Source organism: Pantherophis guttatus, chromosome 7 (assembly GCF_059756535.1).
Source record: "Pantherophis guttatus breed Tessera chromosome 7, ASM5975653v1, whole genome shotgun sequence".
Classification (NCBI taxonomy): domain Eukaryota; kingdom Metazoa; phylum Chordata; class Lepidosauria; order Squamata; family Colubridae; genus Pantherophis; species Pantherophis guttatus.
The window spans coordinates 6265644-6286709 of record NC_142069.1 but is presented as its reverse complement, the minus strand read 5'-3'; the positions used below and the strand labels follow the sequence as shown (position 1 = coordinate 6286709).

The 21066-nt window shown below is 43.4% G+C and overlaps 1 protein-coding gene across 3 annotated transcripts in view; it reads left to right on the top strand.

Moving 5' to 3' along the window:
- The window catches only part of ITIH5 (inter-alpha-trypsin inhibitor heavy chain 5), a 49232-nt gene that overhangs the window by 6846 nt on the left and 21320 nt on the right, over positions 1-21066 (top strand). Inside the window, exons 2-7 of one of the 3 annotated variants that reach the window (XM_060686356.2) lie at positions 10097-10141; positions 11275-11438; positions 13130-13222; positions 14440-14693; positions 19547-19716; positions 20621-20737. In XM_060686356.2, the coding sequence (XP_060542339.2) occupies positions 10097-10141; positions 11275-11438; positions 13130-13222; positions 14440-14693; positions 19547-19716; positions 20621-20737 (843 nt within the window). Of the gene's footprint in view, positions 1-10096; positions 10142-11274; positions 11443-13129; positions 13223-14439; positions 14694-19546; positions 19717-20620; positions 20738-21066 lie in introns of all 3 variants that reach the window. The other 2 variants (XM_060686382.2, XM_087873579.1) reach the window with 2 other exon arrangements.

The window sequence follows — 21066 nt, the reverse complement described above, 5'->3', positions numbered from 1 at the left end:
TTGTTTCACACCCAGCTTAATTTCTGCTTTTTAATTCATTTTGCGATACCTCTTGCGGCAGTCATTAAGTGAATGCCATGGTTTCAAGGCAGCCAACATAGTCATTAAGCAAACACCATGGTCATTAAGCAAGCCAATGGTTCGCTAGGTCTGGTTTTGCTGAAAACCAAAAGTAAATGCCAATTTTTGATTAAACCGTCATAAAACTCAGGTCATGTGAATGTGGGAATGCTACAAATGAGTGTAAATGCAGGCCAGTGGCTGAGCACTTCACATTGCAGTCACAAGACCTGGGGTTGGCTGTTAGAAGTTCAGAACCAGGACATATGTACAGATAGTCCTCCATTTACGACCACAATTGAGCCAAGCAACTGAGACGGCTGTTAAGTGAGTTTTGCTCCATTTTACAACCTTTCTTCCCCCAGTGGTTAAGTGAATCCATGCAGTTGTTAAGTTAGGAACATGGTTGTTAAGTGAATCTGGCTTTCCCATGGACTTCACTTGTCAAAAGGTCACAAGAGGGGATCGCATGACCCCGGGATGCTTCAACCGTCATAAATGTGAATCAGTTGCCCAAACATCTGAATTTTGATCATGCGACTATAGGGATGCTGCAATGGTCATGTGGAAAAATGATCATAAGTCATTTTTTTCAGTGCCGGTATAACTTCCAACAGTTGCTAAATGGTTGAAAGTCGAGGACTACCTGTACCCCCGGTGATGTCATTTGTGACTTGAAACGGTCTCTAAGCGACCAGTCATAAGTCGAGGACTACCTGTAATTTATTTATTTATTTATTTATTGTTAAATTTGTATACCGCCCTTCTCCCTAATGACTCAGGGCAGTGAACAGCCCAGTAAAAACATAAACTACAAACATTAAAATACAATTTAAAAATATATATAAATTTGGCCCCATGATTAAAAACAATAACAAACAATTAAAAACATTTTAAAAAATGTTAGGCCAGCCCGGCTTGCTGGAAAAAGCAGGTTTTAAGGGCACGGCGGAAGGCACCGAGGTCTTGGATTCTCCTTATCTCTGGGGGCAGCTGGTTCCAGAGGGTAGGTGCCCCCACAGAGAAGGCTCTCCCCCTGGGGGTCACCAGCCTACATTGTTTGGCTGATGGCACCCCGAGGAGGCCCTCTCTGTAGGAGCGCACAGGTCAATGGGAGGCCGTTGGTAGCAGCAGGCGGTCTCGAAGATAACTAGGTCCTATGCCAATTGATAAAAATACTCTCCAACTCCCACTAATTCATACCATGTGTGTTGTATTCTATTCACGTGTTGGTTGGTGATTCCTCCTGAGAGCAAAAGTAATTATTCTGCAGTTTGCAACTCTACTGTAAATATCACCGACGATCGTGATGTCTGCATCCTGCCCTTTTAAGATCTGTGTTGCTGCCTTTTGCTCTACGTTCCTTTTCTGTTGTGACCTAGGATTCCTGAGTCATTAAAACACACGAGTAATCCCAAAAACCTCTTTTATTGCAATAGCTGTGAATTACGTTCATTCACAGCTGAGTCCCAATTAGTTGCAAAAAGTCCTTCGGGAGAAGTCCTTCGGGATAATCACTAACCTTTATCTTCCTTGATATGCTGCCAAAGACCTATTTGGCAAAGCCACGCGGAGTCCAGAATCAAACAGAGTTGCCGACTGGGAACAGAATTAACAACGTTGCTTTCCTGCAAAGTGCCCATGTGCCTTTGCTCCTCTTTTAAGCCTTATGGGAGGGGCCAATCATCTCCAAGCCTTACTTCCGAGTCGTCCCTTTTGTTTTACCTGTTCGTGCCTTCTGGCAGCTCTGCGTATGCATGCACTAGGAACAGGCTCCTCCTGTTCCTCTGCCTCTCTGATGTCTGACTCTGGAGGCTCCGGAGTCCGCAGATAACTCCTAGATGGCCCTGACCCCATCTCTGCCTCCGACGCAGAGCCCTCATCCGAGCCTTCCCCAGACTCCAGGACTGGCCCATGTTCCTCCCCAGCCTCCTCACTATCAGACTCCACTGCCAGCTCCGCAGGCTGCTGGCGGACCACAACATTTTCGCTCCAAGAACCATAAAGGGAGCAAGTTGCAAAACGCCGCGTTTATTTTTGGCATAGAGGGCTGGTTTTGCTCCAGCGCCTTGGTGCAGTTGAAGCTTCATGTAAGCAATCTTAAAATCATCTCGCTTGGGTGAGCAGGTCCCTGTGTAGTGGAGATGCAGAGAAAAATAAAAATAGTAGAATAAGAGAGTTGGAAGGGACCTTGGAGGTCTTCTAGTCCAACCCCCTGCTCAGGCAGGAAGCCTTATACCATTTCAGACAAATGACTGTCCAATCTTTTGTTAAAAACTTCCAGTGTTGGAGCATTCACAACTTCTGGAGGCAAGTTGTTCCACTGATTAATTTTTCTCAATGTCAGGAAATGTCTCCTTAGTTCTAAGTTGCTTCTCTCCTTGATTAGTTTCCACCCATTTCTTCTTGTCCTGCCCTCAGGTGCTTTGGAGAACAGCTTGACTCCCTCTTCTTTGGGGCAGCCCCTGAGATATTGAAACACTGCTATCATGTCTCCCCTAGTCCTTCTTTTCATTAAACTAGACATACCCAGTTCCTGCAACCGTCCTTCGTATGTTTTAGCCTCCAGTCCCCTAATCGTCTTGGTTGCTCTTCTCTGCACTCTTTCTAGAGCCTCAACATTTTTTTTACATCGTGGCGACCAAAACTGGATGCAGAATTCCAAGTGTGGCCTTACCAAGGCATTATAAAGTGGTATTTAACACTTCACGTGATCTTGATTCTATCCCTCTGGGTCAGTGGTGGGCTTCAAATTTTTTTCTGTGGGTGTGGCTTGATGGGCAGGGCATGGCTTGGTGGGTGTGGCTTGATGGGCAGGGCAGGGCTTGGTGGGTGTGGCTTGATGGGCAGGGCATGGCTTGGTGGGTGTGGCTTGGTGGGCAGGGCATGGCTTGGTGGGTGTGGCTTGGTGGGCAGGGCATGGCTTGGTGGGTGTGGCTTGGTGGGCGTGGCAGGGGAAGAATACTGTAAAATCTCCATTCCCTCCCCAATCCAGGGGAAGGTTACTGCAAAATCCCCATTTCCTCCCGATCAGCTTGGGACTTGGGAGGCCCAAGAATAAACTCTCTGTCTTTTATCCAGGAAATTTGAGGAAGGGGCTGCAAAGTGTGAGGGGTCAGGCCGATCTTCATTTTGTAGAATGCCAAAACTTTCCACCCACCAATCTTGAGGTTTTTCAAACTGTGTTCCTCGGCTTCTGCAAAGCCTCAGCGGAGTTCTGCGAGAGACTAGTAGCAAAAACTAAATTTAAAAAGCCATTTAAACACAGCCAGGGACATCTACGGCCATATCTCTAAGGAACGGCCATTTACATTCCAGCTCCTTAAACCACCGATTCGCTTGGTTAAAACATTAACCGCTCAAGTGATGGTGAAAACCATGTTTTAATCTTTGTACATCGGAAAAGTTAATGTTGCATTTACTTCCCCAGTTTTTTGTTTGTTTGTTTGTTTGTTTGTTTTTAATTTGATTTATATGCCGCCCTTCTCCGGAGACTCAGGGCGGCTTACAATGCGTTAAGCAATAGCCTTCATACTTTTGTATATTTTATACAAAGTCAGCTTATTGCCCCCACAATCTGGGTCCTCAATTTACCTACCTTAGAAAGGATGGAAGGCTGAGTCAACCTTGAGCCTTGGCGAGATTCGAACTGCAGTAATTGCAGGCAGCTGGTCTTAATAACCAGCTTAATAACAGGGTGCCTTAGACCACTGTACTACCAAGGCTCTTGGTAGTTTGTATTGTATTTATCCGTGATTGTAGGCAGGGGTGGGTTCTACAGATCTTTACTACCAGTTCGCCACGGGATCACGTCCGCACGCTCGCTTTGCTTGTGTACATGCCTTGCTTCTGTGCCTGCGCAGATTGCTTCTGATGACATCAGGGTCAGTGGGCGGAGCCTCCCGCCGGTTTTACTACCGGTTCTATAGAACCGGTCTGAACCGGGGGCAACCCACCACTGATTGTAGGGTGATAGCTGGAACTTATCTGGGATATCTGTTTGTACAGGTAGTGTTCTGCCCCAGCTACGGACTCCAAAGAATGCAGCACACACAAAGTCTGTACAAACCTTAGTTTACTAAAATAAAATCAGGGTTTTTTTTTTTCAAACAAAGGCTGTTAATTAACTTTCTTAACAGCCTGCAAGAATCCAAAGAATAAATAATCTTAATATTACTATGGTTGGCAGAAAGCCCAGAAGCAATTTGCAGATAACTAAGATCAAGGCACGAAGGAGAGTGAACGGTTGTTCCCTGCAAATTGCTTCAGTCAGTGTTCCTCCTTAAATAGGCTAAGGGAGTGGCCAATTAGCCCCAAGCTTTACTCTCGAGGAGACCTCCTCCTGAGGAGCCACTCCTGCCTTTTGGCAGCTCTGCGTGCCTATGCATCGAGAAGAGGCTCCTCCTCTTCGTCCTCTTCACTTATAGGAGCTTCTGGAGGTTCTGAAGGCCCTGCTGAATCCCTGCCTCTGGCACCACATCTTCTCCAGCCTCCTCATTGTCTGACTCGAGCGCCAGCTGCACAGACTGCTGGCGCAGCACCACACCAGCCTCCTCGCCGTCCGAATCAGCCACCAGCCGCACAGGCCGCGTATGGGCCACAACAGGTAGTCCTCGATTTACGACCAAACTTGAGCCCAGAATTTTTGTTGCTAAATGAGAAATGTGTTAAGTGAGTTTTGCTCCATTTTACGACCTTTCTTGCCACATTTGTTCAGCAAATCAATGCAGTTGTTAAATTAGTGACATGGGAATCTGGCTTCCCCATTGCCTTTGCTTGCCAGAATGTCGCAAAAGGAGAAACATATGAATTCCTGGACTCTGCAAATTGTCATAAATATGAACCAGTTTGTCAAAAAGCCTCCAAATGTAAATCACGTGACCATGGGGAAAGCTGCAACTGTCGTAAGTGTGAAAAAGGGTCATAAGTCACTTTTTTTAGTGCCGTTGTAACTTCGGTCACTAAATGAACTGTTGTAAGTCGAGGTAGTGATTTTCCAAGTACTTTCGTATAGAAAGTGGCATGAAATACACAGATTTTCTTTACCTCCAGGCTTCTGTCGCTCGTGCTTTGTCTTTTGCTCAGAGGTTCTGGGAACGGTTATTTTTTTAACCAACCCCCCCCCCCCCCAAAAAAAGTTGGAAAATTTCTTGCTTACAGAGATCAGCGTACAATATATAATTATAGGAGCTGAGTGCATTGTCTAGTCTTGTTACCCTGAACTTGTTTTCTTTATTCGTGTCAGAAGCATCACAATTAAAATAAAACATACGATATGACAGTGATGGCTAACCTTTTTTGCCATTGCGTGCCAGGAGATAATAGAATAGAATAGAATAGAATAGAATAGAATAGAATAGAATAGAATAGAATAGAATAGAATAGAATAGAATAGAATAGAATAGAAAATAATAGAATAGAAACCTCACTCTCTTTTTGCACTGATGATGTTATCTGTTGGGTAATAAGAGAGAAGGGAAGAGAAGGGGAGAGGAGAGGAGAGGAGAGAATATTAGGATAGGATAGGATAGGATAGGATAGGATAGGATAGGATAGGAATAGACTAGACGAGACGAGACGAGACGAGACGAGACGAGACTAGACTAGACTAGACTAGACTAGAATAGAATAGAATAGAATAGAAACCTCACTCTCTTTTTGCACTGATGATGTTATCTAGTTGGGTAATGAGAGAGAAGGGAAGAGAAGGGGAGAGGAGAGGAGAGGAGAGGAGAGGAGAGGAGAGGAGAGGAGAGGAGAGGAGAGGAGAGAATATTAGGATAGGATAGGATAGGATAGGATAGGATAGGATAGGATAGGATAGGATAGGATAGGATAGGATAGGAATAGACTAGACTAGACTAGACTAGACTAGACTAGACTAGACTAGACTAGACTAGAATAGAATAGAATAGAATAGAATAGAAATAAGAATGGGATAGGCTAGGCTAGGCTAGAATAGGAATAGGAATAGGAATAGGAATAGGAATAGAATAGAATAGAATAGAATAGAATAGAATAGAATAGAATAGAATAGAATAGAATAGAATAGAATAGAATAGAAATAAGAATTGGGATAGGATAGGCTAGGATAGGAGCTGGAAGGAAGTCTTCTAGTCCAACTCCCTGCTCAAGCAGAAAACGCTCTACCATTTCAGACAAATGGTTGGCCGATCTCTTCTTAAAAACTGCCGGTGTTGGAGCATTCACAACTTCTGGAGTCACTGATTAATTGTTCTCACTGTCAGGAAGTTTCTTTTTAGTTCTACGTTGCTTACAGCATGGAGTGCAGTAGCAAGAACTTTCTGACTTGCAAGTTGAAACATTTTCCAGGGTTTTGTTTTCCCCCCCCCTCCAAAAAGACAGCTTGGCTGGGACTCAAACATCTTGCATTCTTTCATACAACTTCTGCACGTTCGCCATTCAAACCCAGCAGAGGACAATACAAAGAGAATTTCATCTGCCTCTTTGATCTAGGTCTGTCATGGCAGAGAGGGAGACCCCAGGTGGGAGGGTGAGTCTATAAAAAAACTATAAAACTATAAAAACATAAAAACTCCATGGCTGAGAATATTGGCTTTGTTTTTTTTGTTTTTTTTAAAATTTGATTTATATGCCGCCCTTCTCCGAAGACTCAGGGCTTACAATGCGTTAAGCAATAGCCTTCATCCTTTTGTATATTTATACAAAGTCAGCTTATTGCCCCCACAAACTGGGTCCTCATTTAACCTACCTTAGAAAGGATGGAAGGCTGAGTCAACCTTGAGCCTTGGCGAGATTCGAACCCTGCAGTAATTGCAGGCAGCTGGTCTTAATAAGCTTAATAACAGGGTGCCTTAAACCCCTGTACTACCAAGGCTCAGTTGTGCTGCTCTTTAGGATTTCTATAACGTAAATATTTATAACCGACACTTTGGACTCCATCTAAGGAAGGTTCAGAGCAGCCGACAGCCTCCCCAGCCAAACGAACCCTGGATAGCAAAAGTGATGCAGAAGTTAAACATTCAAAGAAGGCAGCATAGGCGTAATATTATAAAGGACACGAAATGGCTCTGTTTACACTAGAAGTGTCCAACTTTGGCCATTTTAAAACTTGTGAACTTCAACTCCCAGAATTCCCCAGGTAACATGGCTGGCTGGGGAATTCTCGGAGTTGAAGTCCACAAGTCTCAAAATTGCCAAAGTTTAGAAACCCTGATTTAGATCAATGCCCTACACCCGTGATGGCGAACCTATGGCATGCGTGCCACAGGTGGCACTCAGAGCCATATCTGCGTTGTGGCTCCGTTGCCTGAGCCTGGGCTATCGACAGATGCAGACTCTGAGAGTGAGGGAGAGGAGTTGGCAAGGCCTCCCTCTCCAGGACCCTCCTCTCTGGCAATGCCTCCGGAGGATACCGAAGGCCAAGAGATAGGCCCAGAGCCAAGCACGTCCCCGCAGCCACAGGTGGACAGCGACAAAGGAGATAAGTGCTGGCTGGATCCTCGACAGCGGCACAGGGAGAAGCGTGCACAGCAGAGGGGAAGGCGTGCCAGAGATTAGCTGAGTCACTGGACCACACCCCACAGAGTATAAATGTGGGTGTGGTGGCTGATTCAGTTTGTGACGAGCAAAAACTAGAAATAATCCATGATCTCTGCGTTACTGGACTTCTGCCTGCCTTGTCGGACTGCATTTGGATTAATCCTTGTATTGCTGAAACTTTGCCTGCTTTATCAGAATGCTTGCAGTCTAATCTTTGTTTTGTGTGAGTAAAGTCTGAATTGGCAGCTAGCCACTGGGTTACTGCCAGCTTTATCTTCAAAGACTTTGTCGTGTGGCTTATTAACTCCAGGCTGTCTGTGAGGGTGCGTGTGTGGGACAGGGACAGAACAATCTGTGGGCACGTGAGCATTGCCCTAGCTCAGCTACAGCACGCATGCGCGTGCCGGCCACCTGATTTTCAGGCCTTCTGGGCCCACCAGAAGTCAGGAAAGGGGCTGTTTCTGGCCTCCAGAGGGCTTCTGCGGGGTGTGCGGGTAAGGCCTCAAAAAAAGCCTCTGGAGCCTGGGGAGGGCGAAAAATGGGCCTACTGGGCCCATTGTGCCATCACGTGCCAAAAGCGGGGGAGCGTGGGGTGGTCTCGTGGGGGGGCAGGGCGCATTGAATTTTGGGTGTGAGCACACAACGTGTGCGACCCCCTGCGCGACCCCCACTTTTGGCACGCGACGGCAAAAAGGTTAGCCATCACTGCCCTACACAATAATACATCTCTATTGAGAATTAAATAGCACGAAAAAGTAGTTGTTGCAAGCTTCACAAGACAGGAAGTTGACAATTCAAGAACCCACAGAAGGGAAAAATATGAAAACTAGAATTGATGGACATTTTCTTTTCAGTTCTACTTCACTGGAGAACAATGCTGGAGAATATATAGAATAAGAATGAGGACATTTTGTTTTATTTCTTGTGTTTGAATATCTCCCTAATCCTTTCAGCTGGATTCGAGAATTTTTGTAGCAGAGTTTGCATTAACAGATACATTTATTTGGTGCGTATTTTTCTAAACATAGGCATCTTTATTGCTATGGACATGATTTTTATACGTTTGTGTGTGACTGTGTAGGGTGGGGGTACGTGTTGTGTTTGTGTAGGTGTGTAAAATACCGTGTCTGTGATTCCTCAAATAAGTCATTTGTACATTGCTTTCACTAAATGATGCATTCTCCTAGGCATTTGAATAAAAATAATAATACAGATATACCATAAAGCCAAGGAAAACGGAAATAAGATAATAAGCACAGGGGTGGTATCATTTAGCGACCATTGGCTGAATGACTGAGTTGCCAATCCCAGTTGTAGTTGCTAAATAAGGACAACCTGTAATAACACCCCAAAAATAAGACCCAACCGGAAAATAAGCCCTAGCATGATTTTTCAGGATGCTCGTAATATAAGCCCTACCCCCAAAATAAGCCCTAGTTAAGATTGTCAGCCAGATGGATGCATTTAGTACCGTATTTGTCCCAAAATAAGACCTAACCAAAAAATAAGGCCTTTGCGTCTTTTGGAGAAAAAATTAATAAAAGACCTGGTCTTATTTTTGGGGAAACACGGAATTAATTTATTAAATTAATAAGCTGCTTGACTCGCAGAAACTCTGGGCATTTTTCTTGTAGCGTATATTTTTTAATAACCTAACAAACTGTAAAATTGGGGTGGGGGGGAGTCTACATTTTGAGCAATAACTGTTCAGTGCACTGGTTAAATAATGAGAAATTATATCAGTTTATGTTCAGAGGCTGAATGTCCACTATTCTCTCTCATTATTAATGGAGGCTTAGCAGCCAGCCTAAGGATGCAGAAATGGCTTCTGGCCAGGGGTAGGATTCGAAAATTTTAGCAAGGGGTTCTCTGCCCAGTTGCTGGGTGGGTGTGGCCATGGTGGGCGTGGCCTACTCGGCCTCCTGCACCATGGTGGGGAGGCATTTTCACCCTCCCCAGGTTCTGGAGGCTTTCCTTGAGCCTCTGGGAGGGCGGAAACGGCCTTCCCTGGGCTCCGGTGGCCCTCCGGAGGCTGGAAATAGTCCCATTTATGAACTTCTGGTACTTCTGGTAGGCCCGTTTTTCACCTCCCCAGGCTCCAGAGGCTTTTCTTGAGCCTCTGGGAGAGCAAAAACAGCCTGCCCCAGGTTCCGGAGACCCTCTGGAGGCCGGAAATGAGCCCGTTTCCAGACTTCCGGGAGGCCCATTTTTTACCCTCCCAGAACCTCTGCTCGGGCCCTGCACTTACCTGGTATCCAAAACGGTCCGTCTGGAGACTCCGGGGAGGGGAGGGGAGGGATGGGCGGGGCCAGACAGTCCTTGCAACTACCGGTTCGGTGAACCAGAATAAAATTAGCATCCGGTTTGCTTGAACAGGTCCAAACCGGCTGAATCCCACCCTTGCTTCTGCCAAGCATAACATTTAAAAGGCACCGTTCTGACTTCTGCTGAACCTCTTGGTTTCCATGTTTAGCGGAAAACACCCTGAGTGATGGTCTTTTTTCCTTTGCAGGTTGCACGGAGAGTCCCAAGACAGACACGGTTTCTGCAGAGATTGGTGTGTAATATTCTAACTCTGAATTGTTCTCCTCTTGCAAGAAATTGTCGGCAATCGCCCTCTCCAGAATAGCAGTGCGCAGCTGCTCTTCTGGTTTCCGGCCAGCTGGTCTTTGCGGGCACTGGAGTGCCGGAAAACAGCCTGAAAGCGGCTCAAAAAATGTCCAAAAAACAGGCCAGTTTTGGGGCCATTTTGGGGCCTTTTTCAGACCATTTTTCAGGGTGTTTTTGGCCTGAAAAACACCTGCAAAACTCCCTGAAAATGCCCCCCAAAACACCTTGAAAACGGCCCGAAAAATGGCCCAAAAATGGCCAAAAACAGGCATGCGACCACCGACCAACTGGTCTTTGGGTTTCTGGCACTCCATGCACGCATATGCATACATGTGCACGTGCATGCACGCGTGTTCCGGTTTGGCCACTCAGTACCAAAAAGGTTCGCCATCACTGGACTAAATGATCTCGATGACTAAGGGTGGCATGATAGCAGTCTTCCAATATTTGAGTGGCAGTCACAGAGGGGATCAACCAGAGATAGGTTTCAGCAGGTTCTGACCAGTTCTGGAGAACCTGTAGCGGAAATTTTGAGTAGTTCGGAGAACCGGTAAATACCAGCTCTGACTGGCCCCGCCCCATCTATTCTCTGCCTCCCGAGTCCCAGCTGATGGGGAGGAAATGGGGATTTTGCAGTATCCTTCCCCTGGAGTTGGGTGGTAATGGAGATTTTACAGTATCCTTCCCCTGCCACGCCCACCAAGCCACGCCCACAAAACTAGTAGTAAAAAAATTTGAAATCTACCACTGGGCCTATTCTCCAAAGCACTTGAGGGCAGGACAAGAAGTAACTGATGGAAACAGATGGACACCTTCAGTAATTCACAGCTTAAGGAAGGAGGACACCATTGCCATTTTTAGTAACAGGCAGACTGTTCGTAAATACAAGTTCCATCCTGCATATAGTTAAAAACAGAGTTAGGAATGGAATTTGTGCTTAACTACCTATAACAAGACTTCCAAGATTCTGTAAATGTAGCAGCCTTACAATAAAGTAGAATTAGCTTATCTGGTCGTGTTTTGTGTCTACCTGGCATAACATTATCCTGCCTTTGTGGAACTATCGTTGTGTCCCCACAGGAAACCCGACCACGTATGTCCGAATTCTCAGTGAAAGCCACAATAATTTCTCGATACGCATTTACCACAGTCTCCTGCACTTTGGTGAATGGCGGCTCGGAGGCTCGCGAAGGTGTTTTTGAGATGCAAATACCCATCACGGCCTTCGTCTCCAATTTTACCATGTAGGTGAGCGGTTGTGTCCTAAAATAAATGGGATGGTCTGTGCGAATGGCCTTGGGAGATGGGATGGAGAATCACAGAGTGGGCAACGAGGATATAAAAAGTATCTCAGCGTTTCAGAAAGGACCTAGTTTTCTCGGGGAGAAAAGGAGAGACCGGTAGAGAACTTTTTAGATTTGCAAGACTCTATTAATGTAACCTTACAATAGGTAGTACAGATAGTCCTCAACTTACAACAGTTCATTTAGTGACAGTTCAAACGTACAGTGGCACTGCAAAAAGGGACTTACGACTATTTTCACACTTATGACTGTTGCAGCCTCCCCATGGGTACATGATCAGAATTGAGACACTTGGCAACTGGCTCATATTTATGACAGTTGCAGTGTCCCTGAGTCTTCTATTCTATTCTATTCTATTCTATTCTATTCTATTCTATTCTATTCTATTCTATTCTATTCTATTCTATTCCATTATTCTAGTCTATTCCATTTCACTATTCTATTCTATTCTGTTCTATTCTATTCCATTCCATTCCATTCCATTCCATTCCATTCCATTCCATATCATTATCCTATCCTATCCTATCCTATCCTATCCTATCCTATCCTATCCTATCTATCCTATCCCATTCCATTCCATTATTCTAGTCTATTCCATTTCACTATTCTATTCTATTCTATTCTATTCTATTCTATTCTATTCTATTCTATTCTATTCTATTCTATTCTATCCTACCCCATTCCATTCCATTATTCTAGTCTATTCCATTTCACTATTCTATTCTATTCTGTTCTATTCTATTCTATTCCATTCCATTCCATTCCATTCCATATCATTATCCTATCCTATCCTATCCTATCCTATCCTATCCTATCCTATCCTATCCTATCCCATTCCATTTCACTATTCTATTCTATTCTATTCTATTCTATTCTATTCTATTCTATTCTATTCTATTCTATCCTACCCCATTCCATTCCATTATTCTAGTCTATTCCATTTCACTATTCTATTCTATTCTGTTCTATTCTATTCTATTCCATTCCATTCCATTCCATATCATTATCCTATCCTATCCTATCCTACCCCATTCCATTCCATTATTCTAGTCTATTCCATTTCACTATTCTATTCTATTCTATTCTATTCTATTCTATTCTATTCTATTCTATTCTATTCTATTCTATTCTATTCTCATTCTTTCGCAACCTTCTGACAAACAAATTCAACAGAGGAAGGCAGATTCACTTAACAACTGTGTTACTAACTTGACAAGTGCAGCGATTCACTTAACAACTGTTGCAAGAAAGGTCTTAAAACGGGGCAAAGCTCACTTAACAACTGTCTCGCTTAGCAACAGAAATTATGGGCTCAATTGTGGCCACAAGTGTGACTACCTTACAGGCCTAACAATAAGAGATCTCTTATTGCAAAAAGGAGTGTAAATAATGAGTTAAGGTGAAATTCATAGGGAAATCTTTAGGTGTTAAAGGTGCTAAAATCAGTATAGGATTTTTGCTGAGTCCTTTTTTTTTTTTTGGCGAAATGTGATCTAATTCAAAAGTAGGAAGGAAGCGGTTTAAGGCTGAATAAATGAAAAATGGGAAGAAACCAGAATCAGCGGATTGATTCATCAGTCCCTATGCCTATTTTTTTTTCATGCATATCCTCTCTTTTGTCTCGATGCCAGGATTATTGGTGGCAAGATTTATTATGGAGAAGTGATTGGTAAAGACTGGTTACGTGCAGATCAAGAAATATATTCAAGACCCAGAGATGACAGGTAAGGACTGTCTGCTTCGTCTTGATTTGGGGATTATGGAGATGTAGCAACCGTGATGAAGGATTGCAAGAATCATTAAGCAAAGGGCAGTTCGCCCTGGGTAGGAAGAAGGGGTGAGAAAGAAGATCAAAGTAACCCTGCCTTGATTCTGATTGGTATAAGAGGAGGTTTAGGAAGCTCTGTTTTCAAGCATCTGTTATTATTATTGTTGTTGTTAGTTGCGAAGTCGTGTCCGACCCATCGCGACCCCATGGACAACGTTCCTCCAGGCCTTTCTGTCCTCCACCATCCTCTGGAGTCCGTTTAAGCTCACACCGACTGCTTCAGTGACTCCATCCAGCCACCTCCTTCTCTGTCGTCCCCTTCTTCTTTTGCCCTCCATCGTTCCCAGCATTAGGTTCTTCTCCAGGGAGTCCTTCCTTCTCATTAGGTAGCCAAAGTATTTGAGTTTCCTCTTCAGGATCTGGCCTTCTCAAGAGCAGTCAGGGTTGATCTCCTCTAGGACTCACCGGTTGGATCGCCTTGCAGCCCAAGGGACTCGCAGGAGTCTTCTCCAGCACCAGAGTTCGAAGGCCTCTGTTATTAAATCTTATTACAACCAAGTAGAGTTTCGGTAAACTTTGCATAGTTGCTTAAACTTGCTTAGCAATGGAAATTTTGGGCTCAGTTGTGGTTTTAAGTAGAAGAAAACCTGTAAAGTAGACTTAGATTATCCGGGTGTATTTCCTGCCTGGTCTACCTCATAAGGCTGCTGGCTCATCAGTAGCCCCATCTAGCCTTGATATGCAGCAGGAAGTATGGAAAAATGTGTGTCAGTGTTCCAAGTAACGCACCCATTGAAAGCAGAACTTTAGAGGTAGATTCCTCAATTTATTGGATACATCATATTGGCACAACTGGTGAAAACCGACTCTGAAAGTTTCCACGGTTTTCACCTAATTAAAAAGTGAAAGTTCGCCTTTCCCCCCAGGTCATCAGTCACGTTGTCCAATAGAGGTGCTGGCCGGTTGCTTGGTGACTCTGCTCCTCCTCTCTGCAGCCACCTGTTGGAATGACCTTGGTTCCCACAGGAAAACTTTTTATTTTGACGGCAAAGCTGAGCTATCTAAATTTTCCCCCTCTCTGCCTTGTCGCAACCATGAAGCCGCAAAGATGGCCTCAGCCAGGTTTCTTCAGGGTTGACAATGTGTCTCTAAACAGCCTTTGAATTCTTCCAGCAGAGAAAGCCAAATGGAGACGTTCAAAGCCTCTGGATTAATCCCCCGGAAGGTGGAAGCCACCTTCATCCTGCATTATGAGGAGCTCCTACGGAGACGGTTGGGGAAGTATCACTACACGGTCAGCATCCGACCCCAGCAGCTGGTGGGCAAGTTACGTGTGGAAGTCAACATCCTCGAGAATTCAGGAATTAACTCTTTGGAAGTTCTGCCGCTCCAAAATAACAAAGGCAAGGGAGCAGAGAGCACCAAAGGTGAGTGGATAAAAGGAGAGCCAGATAGACCAGATAGGAAAACACGACCAGATGAGCTCGTTATAGTTTATTAACAGAATCTTGCAAGTCTGAGAGGACAAATCTGCCGTTGTTGGAAGAAATATCCATCTGGTTCAGTTCCAAGTGTGGAGAAAGACCCTGGAAACATGGAGGCTGGTTGGAAAGATGGTTTATTTATTTATTTATTTATTTTTCAGAGTTACATCCATCGATTTTAATTTGTTTCCCAGCAATCTGTGGTCATTTTAATACTTTTTCTTTTTTTTTTTTTTTAAACAAACTTTATTCGTATTTAAAAAAAGGACATTTAAAACAATTATAAGAAAAACTGAACAAGTTTTTCTTAATCAAACACACAAATTACAAGTACATATACTATACATATATAATGCTCAACTTCATCTATCAACTACTTTCTAATGTTATATATACATATATATATATATACACACAGTGACTTATTTCTTTCTATATCTCTCTGACAGTGCAGTTGTTTATTTGCATTAATTTCTCCTAACTTTCATCTCTAAGCATTCCCTCTCTCTGACTTATCCACTGGTACCAGCTATTCCATATTTTAAAGTATTTTGAATCTTCCTTATCCTGTAATTTTAGGGTTAATTTATCCATCTCTGCGCATACGTAGATTTTCTGTATTACTTCCTGATCAGTTGGCAAACGGTCTATTTTCCAAAGTTGTGCCAACGCTAATCTTGCCGCTGTTATAATGTGGAGTATTAGGTATTTTATGTCCTTCCTAATATTCTTATTGATCATGCCGAGTAAAAAGACTTCAGGTGTTAATTCAATTTCGTGATTTGTTATCTCTAATATCCATGTTTTTATTTTGTTCCAATATTTTTTGATTTTTGGGCAAAGCCACCAAGCATGGTAAAAAGTTCCCTGCGCTTTTTTACATTTCCAGCAGGCCGGGTTCACATTTGGATACATTTTTGCTAACCTTGCGGGTGGCAGATACCATCGGTACCACATTTTATAATGATTTTCTTTGTATGATACTGATTTTGTCATTCTATAGTTATCTTCCCATGCTCTTTCCCAATCTTCTAATTGTATATTATGCCCTATGTTCCTCGCCCAGGCTATCATCTGCCCTTTGACCAACTCTTCTGCCAAATCGAATTCGAGTAAATATTTGTAGATTTTTGAAATTAATTTCCCTTCTTTTGATTCTAATAGTTTGTCTAATCGATTTTGTTTTAAATCTATTCCTTCTTCCTCTTGATCTTTTCTGTATCTTACTTTTATTTGCGAGTAGGGCCACCAGTCTATTCCTATTCCTTGTTCTTTGAGCTCTTCCCTAGTTTTCAATTTCCCCTGAACATCTACTATTTCTCTGTATCTTAGAATCTTTTGTTTTGATAATATGTTGGGGTGAGTTATTGCTTCTATAGTCGATAGCCAGCCGGGAATTTTCATGTAGTGTTTTTGTTTAATTTGTAGCCATGTGTTAATTAAAGATCTCCTAATTGTATGGTTATTAAAATGTTTATATATTTTATTTCCTGAACTCCATATAAAGGCGTGCCATCCCTTCATTAAATCATGCCCTTCTAAATTTAGCAATCTTTGATTATCTAAGGTTATCCAATCTTTAATCCATAATAAACTGGCGGCCTTGTAATATTTATCCCATGCCGGGAGTCCAAATCCACCTCTACTTTTATCATCTTGTAGTATATTCAATTTTATTCTTGATTTCTTCCCTCCCCACATGAATTTTTTAGTTATTTTATCCAAATTATCAAAGAATTTCTTATCTAATTTTATTGGAATTGTTTGGAATAAATAAAGGAGGGAAAGATGGTTTATTGATGGACAGGATCACATGGGTTTTAGGTCCTGGGCAGCTGAGCACATGGAGTGGAGAGAGAGAGAGGTATTTATACCCTCTCTTGGGCCTTGCCCTTGAGCTTCCTGTTCCTGTGGCAAGAGCATGTATTCTATTGGTTGCTGTAGGGGTCACTGCTAACTTTGTAGGCTGTCTGAGTCCCAGGCTTGGTTGAAGCTTGCTGGATGATGCAGTGAAGGGGCTTGTTGTGCCATGTGGTGAGCTCTGCTGCTAGATGGTAGAGGGCTAATCCTATTATGTCCTGAGGGGTCATGTCTTAATCCCATCACCCTGGAGCTGAAGGTCTTTTGTCTTGTAGATAGGCTGGCCGAGTCCTGCTGGGGCTATTAAGAAAGGTGGGGGCTGCTTTCCAAGAGCATGTTTTTCCTTTAGGGAAATATAATATTCTGCCTTTTTTAATATTTCCCAAAATATTTCATTCTTCTAGGAGCGGGGTGGATGCTAACTTTCTACACCGTCCATCTGGATTGTCCTGTCTGCTTATTTTCATTCTTCCTTTTCATGTTGTTAGTTCTGTAATACAAGATGGAGCATGATCGCGTTGGTGGATGATCTCTGGAGGGCTCGGGACAGGGGTTGCTCCTCTGTCCTAGTCCTATTAGACCTCTCAGCGGCTTTTGATACCATCGACCATGGTATCATGCTGCAGCGGTTGAGGGGGTTAGGAATAGGGGGCACCGTTTTGCGGTGGTTCTCCTCCTTTCTCTCCGACCGCTCGCAGTTTGTGTTGGCAGGAGGACAGAGGTCGACCTCGAGGCATCTCGCATGGGGAGTGCCACAAGGGTCGGTCCTCTCGCCTCTCCTGTTCAACATTTATGTGAAGCTGCTGGGTGAGATCATCCGTGGTTTTGGGGTGAAGTGTCATCTGTACGCTGACGATACGCAGCTGTACATCTCCACTCCAGACCACCCCAACGATGCCCTTGATGTGATGTCCCGCTGCCTGGAGGCCATGCGGGCCTGGATGGGGAGGAACAGGCTCAGACTCAACCCCTCCAAGACCGAGTGGCTGTGGCTTCCGGCGCCCTGATATAGTCAGCAGGTGCCATCGCTGACTATTGGGGGTGAATCTTTGCCCCCCACAGAGAGGGCTCTCAATCTGGGTGTCCTCCTGGACGCACGGCTGTCTTTAGAAGAGCACATGACGGCCGTGGCCAGGGGGGCCTTTTATCAGGTTCGCCTGATTCGCCAGTTGCAGCCCTTTCTGGATCGGGACGCCTTGCGCACGGTCACTCATGCCCTTGTCACCTCCCGGTTGGACTACTGTAATGCTCTCTACATGGGGCTCCCCTTGAAGAGCATTTGGAGGCTCCAACTGGTCCAGAATGCGGCCGCGCGGGTGGTTATGGGTGCAACTCGTTGCGCCCACGTGACACCCCTCCTGCGCAAGCTGCACTGGCTCCCAGTGGTCTTCCGGGTGCGATTCAAGGTGTTGGTTACCACCTTTAAAGCGCTCCATGGCATAGGACCCGGGTACCTTCGAGACCGACTTCTGCCACCAATAGCCTCCCACCGACCAGTCCGTTCCCACAGAGAGGGTCTCCTCAGGGTGCCATCGGCCAAGTTATGTCGGCTGGCGACACCCAGGGGGAGGGCCTTCTCTGTGGGAGCCCCAGCCCTGTGGAATGAACTGCCCCCGGAAATACGTAAGATCTCCGACCTCCGGGTGTTTCGCTGCGCACTGAAGACCCTGTTGTTCCGCCAGGCCGGGCTATTAACATAACGTTTTAAATTGGGGTATTTTTAAATTTCTGGGATTTTAATTGGAGCCTAATTATTTAATGATTTTAAATTTTAACTGTTGTTTTTGTTTTTGTGTTTTTAAATAGGCTGTACACCGCCCTGAGTCCTTCGGGAGAAGGGCGGTATAGAAATAGAAATAATAAATAATAAATGATATCTTTTGCACAGAAAACACGGTATTTTGATTGAAATCAATGTTTCTCAACCTCAGCAACTTTCAGATGTGCGGATTTCAACTCCCAGAATTCCTCAGAAATTAGAAAGCTTTGCTGGCTGGGGAATTCTGGGAGCTGAAGTCCACATATCTGAAAGTTGCCGAGGTTGAGAAACACCCATCTAGGAATTCGAAGTCTCCTTCTCTTCGCTTGTTATCCAGAATGACAGGCAGGAAGGCTGCTATCAGAGTCAAAACAAACTAAATATGAATCTTGGAAGGTTACAAATTCAAAAGAAAGAATTAAAATTCTAAGGTAAAGTAAAATTCTAAGGTAGGTAAATTGAGGACCCAGTTGTGGGGGCAATAAGCTGACTTTGAATAAATATACAAAAGGATGAAGGCTATTGCTGAGCACATTGTAAGCCGCCCTGAATCTTTGGAGAAGGGCGGCATATAAATCAAATTAAAAATAATAATAATAATAATAAAAAATAAAATAATGAAATAAATAAAGTAAACTAAACTAAAAATAAAATAATAATGAAATAAAATAATAAACTAAAATAAAATAAATAATAAAATAAAATCTTGGAAGGTTACAAATTCAAAAGAAAGAATTAAAATAATAAAATAATAAATTAAATAAAACTAAACTAAACTAAAATAATAAAATAAAATAAATGAAATAATAATGAAATAAAATAATAATGAAATTATTATTGAATAATCAAATAAAATAATAAACTAATAATATCCTGTTTCCCCCAAAATAAGACATCCCCTGATAATAAGCTCAATCGGGCTTTTGAGCGCATGGCAATAAGGCCAAGCGCTTATTTCAGGGTTCAAAAAAATATAAGACAGAGTCTTATTTTCGGAGAAAATGGTAAAATAAATAATAAAATAATAAACTAAACTAAACTAAACTAAACTAAACTAAACTAAACTAAACTAAACTACTAAAATAAATAAAATAATAAAATAAAATAAAATAAAATAAAATAAAATAAAATAAAATAAAATAAAATAAAATAAAATAATGCTATGCTTCCTCAACAGATCACCCCACTCCACCCCCTTCAACTGTAGTTGGCCAGACAAAGACCTTGGCTAAAGTAACCTTCAATCCCAACTTGGCCCAGCAAGATAAGATCGCGAGGAATGGCGTTCTAGGAGATTTTATCATCCGATATGATGTCAACAGAGAACTGAGTGTTGGAGAAGTCCAGGTACGTTGGAGAAGGTCCTTTGTTTCATTTCTACCTGTACTTTCCTGGAGATGAACTCCAGGCCAGCATTCCCACCAATGCTTTTTGGTACCTCTCTAGAAGTAGCCCTCAATTCACAGCCATTGGTTTAGTGATGGTTTGACGTTACAACGGCACCCAAAAAATGGACTTATGACCAGCTTCCACACTTAACGACCGTTGCAGCATCCCCATGGGTCACGTGATCAAAATTTCTATACTTCTATATGGTTGCTAAGAGTCAACAGCAACTTGAGGGCATGTAATCATTCCAGATGGATCCCCATTTAGGATTCCAGATTTAGGATTTGCTGATATTTTTCAAGATTTGGCAGATTAAATTCCTGAATTTTCTCTCCTTCTGTTCCCAATCCTTTGGAAAAAGGTAACTGGACTTTGCTTTTTTTTTTTTCCTTTGAAAACGTCTCGCTTCTCATCCAAGAAGCTTCTTCCGTTCTTGACTGAATGGTGGAGGATGGAAGGATTTACGTTCCTTGCAGTCATCTGGTTGTTAGTACTCTCTCTGAGAATTTTTTTTGAGGCCCCTTGGAGGTTTAATTTGCCCTCAGGATCACCTGAATAGTGCAAATGGCTGTGGGATCTTCTTGGAACTGTTGAAAGGACTGTGTTGTAAACAGGAGATAGGTGGTATCGTATCCCTCCCCATAGATGGCCAGTTTGGACCCCTCTTTCAGTGGTCCTCTCTCACCAGAATGTGGACTTTGCTGTCCTGAAAAGAATGACCTTCGTTTTTTCAAGTGCAGATGGACTGCTGAATCCTGTCCCCCATGCGTTTGGTCTCCTGTGTTGTGCCATGCGTTGGCGAAGTGATTGTGTTGACTGAGAATCCCCATAGACACCTCTCCTTCTCTTGTTATCTCACCAGGTTTTGGATGGCTACTTCGTGCACTATTTTGCCCCCAAAGATCTCCCTCCCCTGCCAAAGAACATTGTCTTTGTCCTCGACAGAAGCGCATCCATGGTGGGCACCAAAATGAAGCAGGTGAGGGACTTCATTCCTGATCCATGATTTAAAGATGGTGAGATTCTTTTGCCATATTTGGGATTTTAAGTTGAGGCTAGTTTTGCCTCACTTTAGACCAGGGGTGTCAAACTCAAAGCAGGGGTGAAATACTCCCGGTTTGAACCGGATTGCCCGATCTGGTGGCAATGACTGTGGGTGGTTCGGAGAACTGGTAGCAAAAATCCCTCCCCCCCACACATGCCCAGCTGAGCTGCGCAATCATCAGAGGCTTTTTTTTTTACTTTTAAAAGCATTTTTTCTACAATCTCTTCAGCCGAAAAAATGCTTTTAAAAGTAAAAAAAAAAAG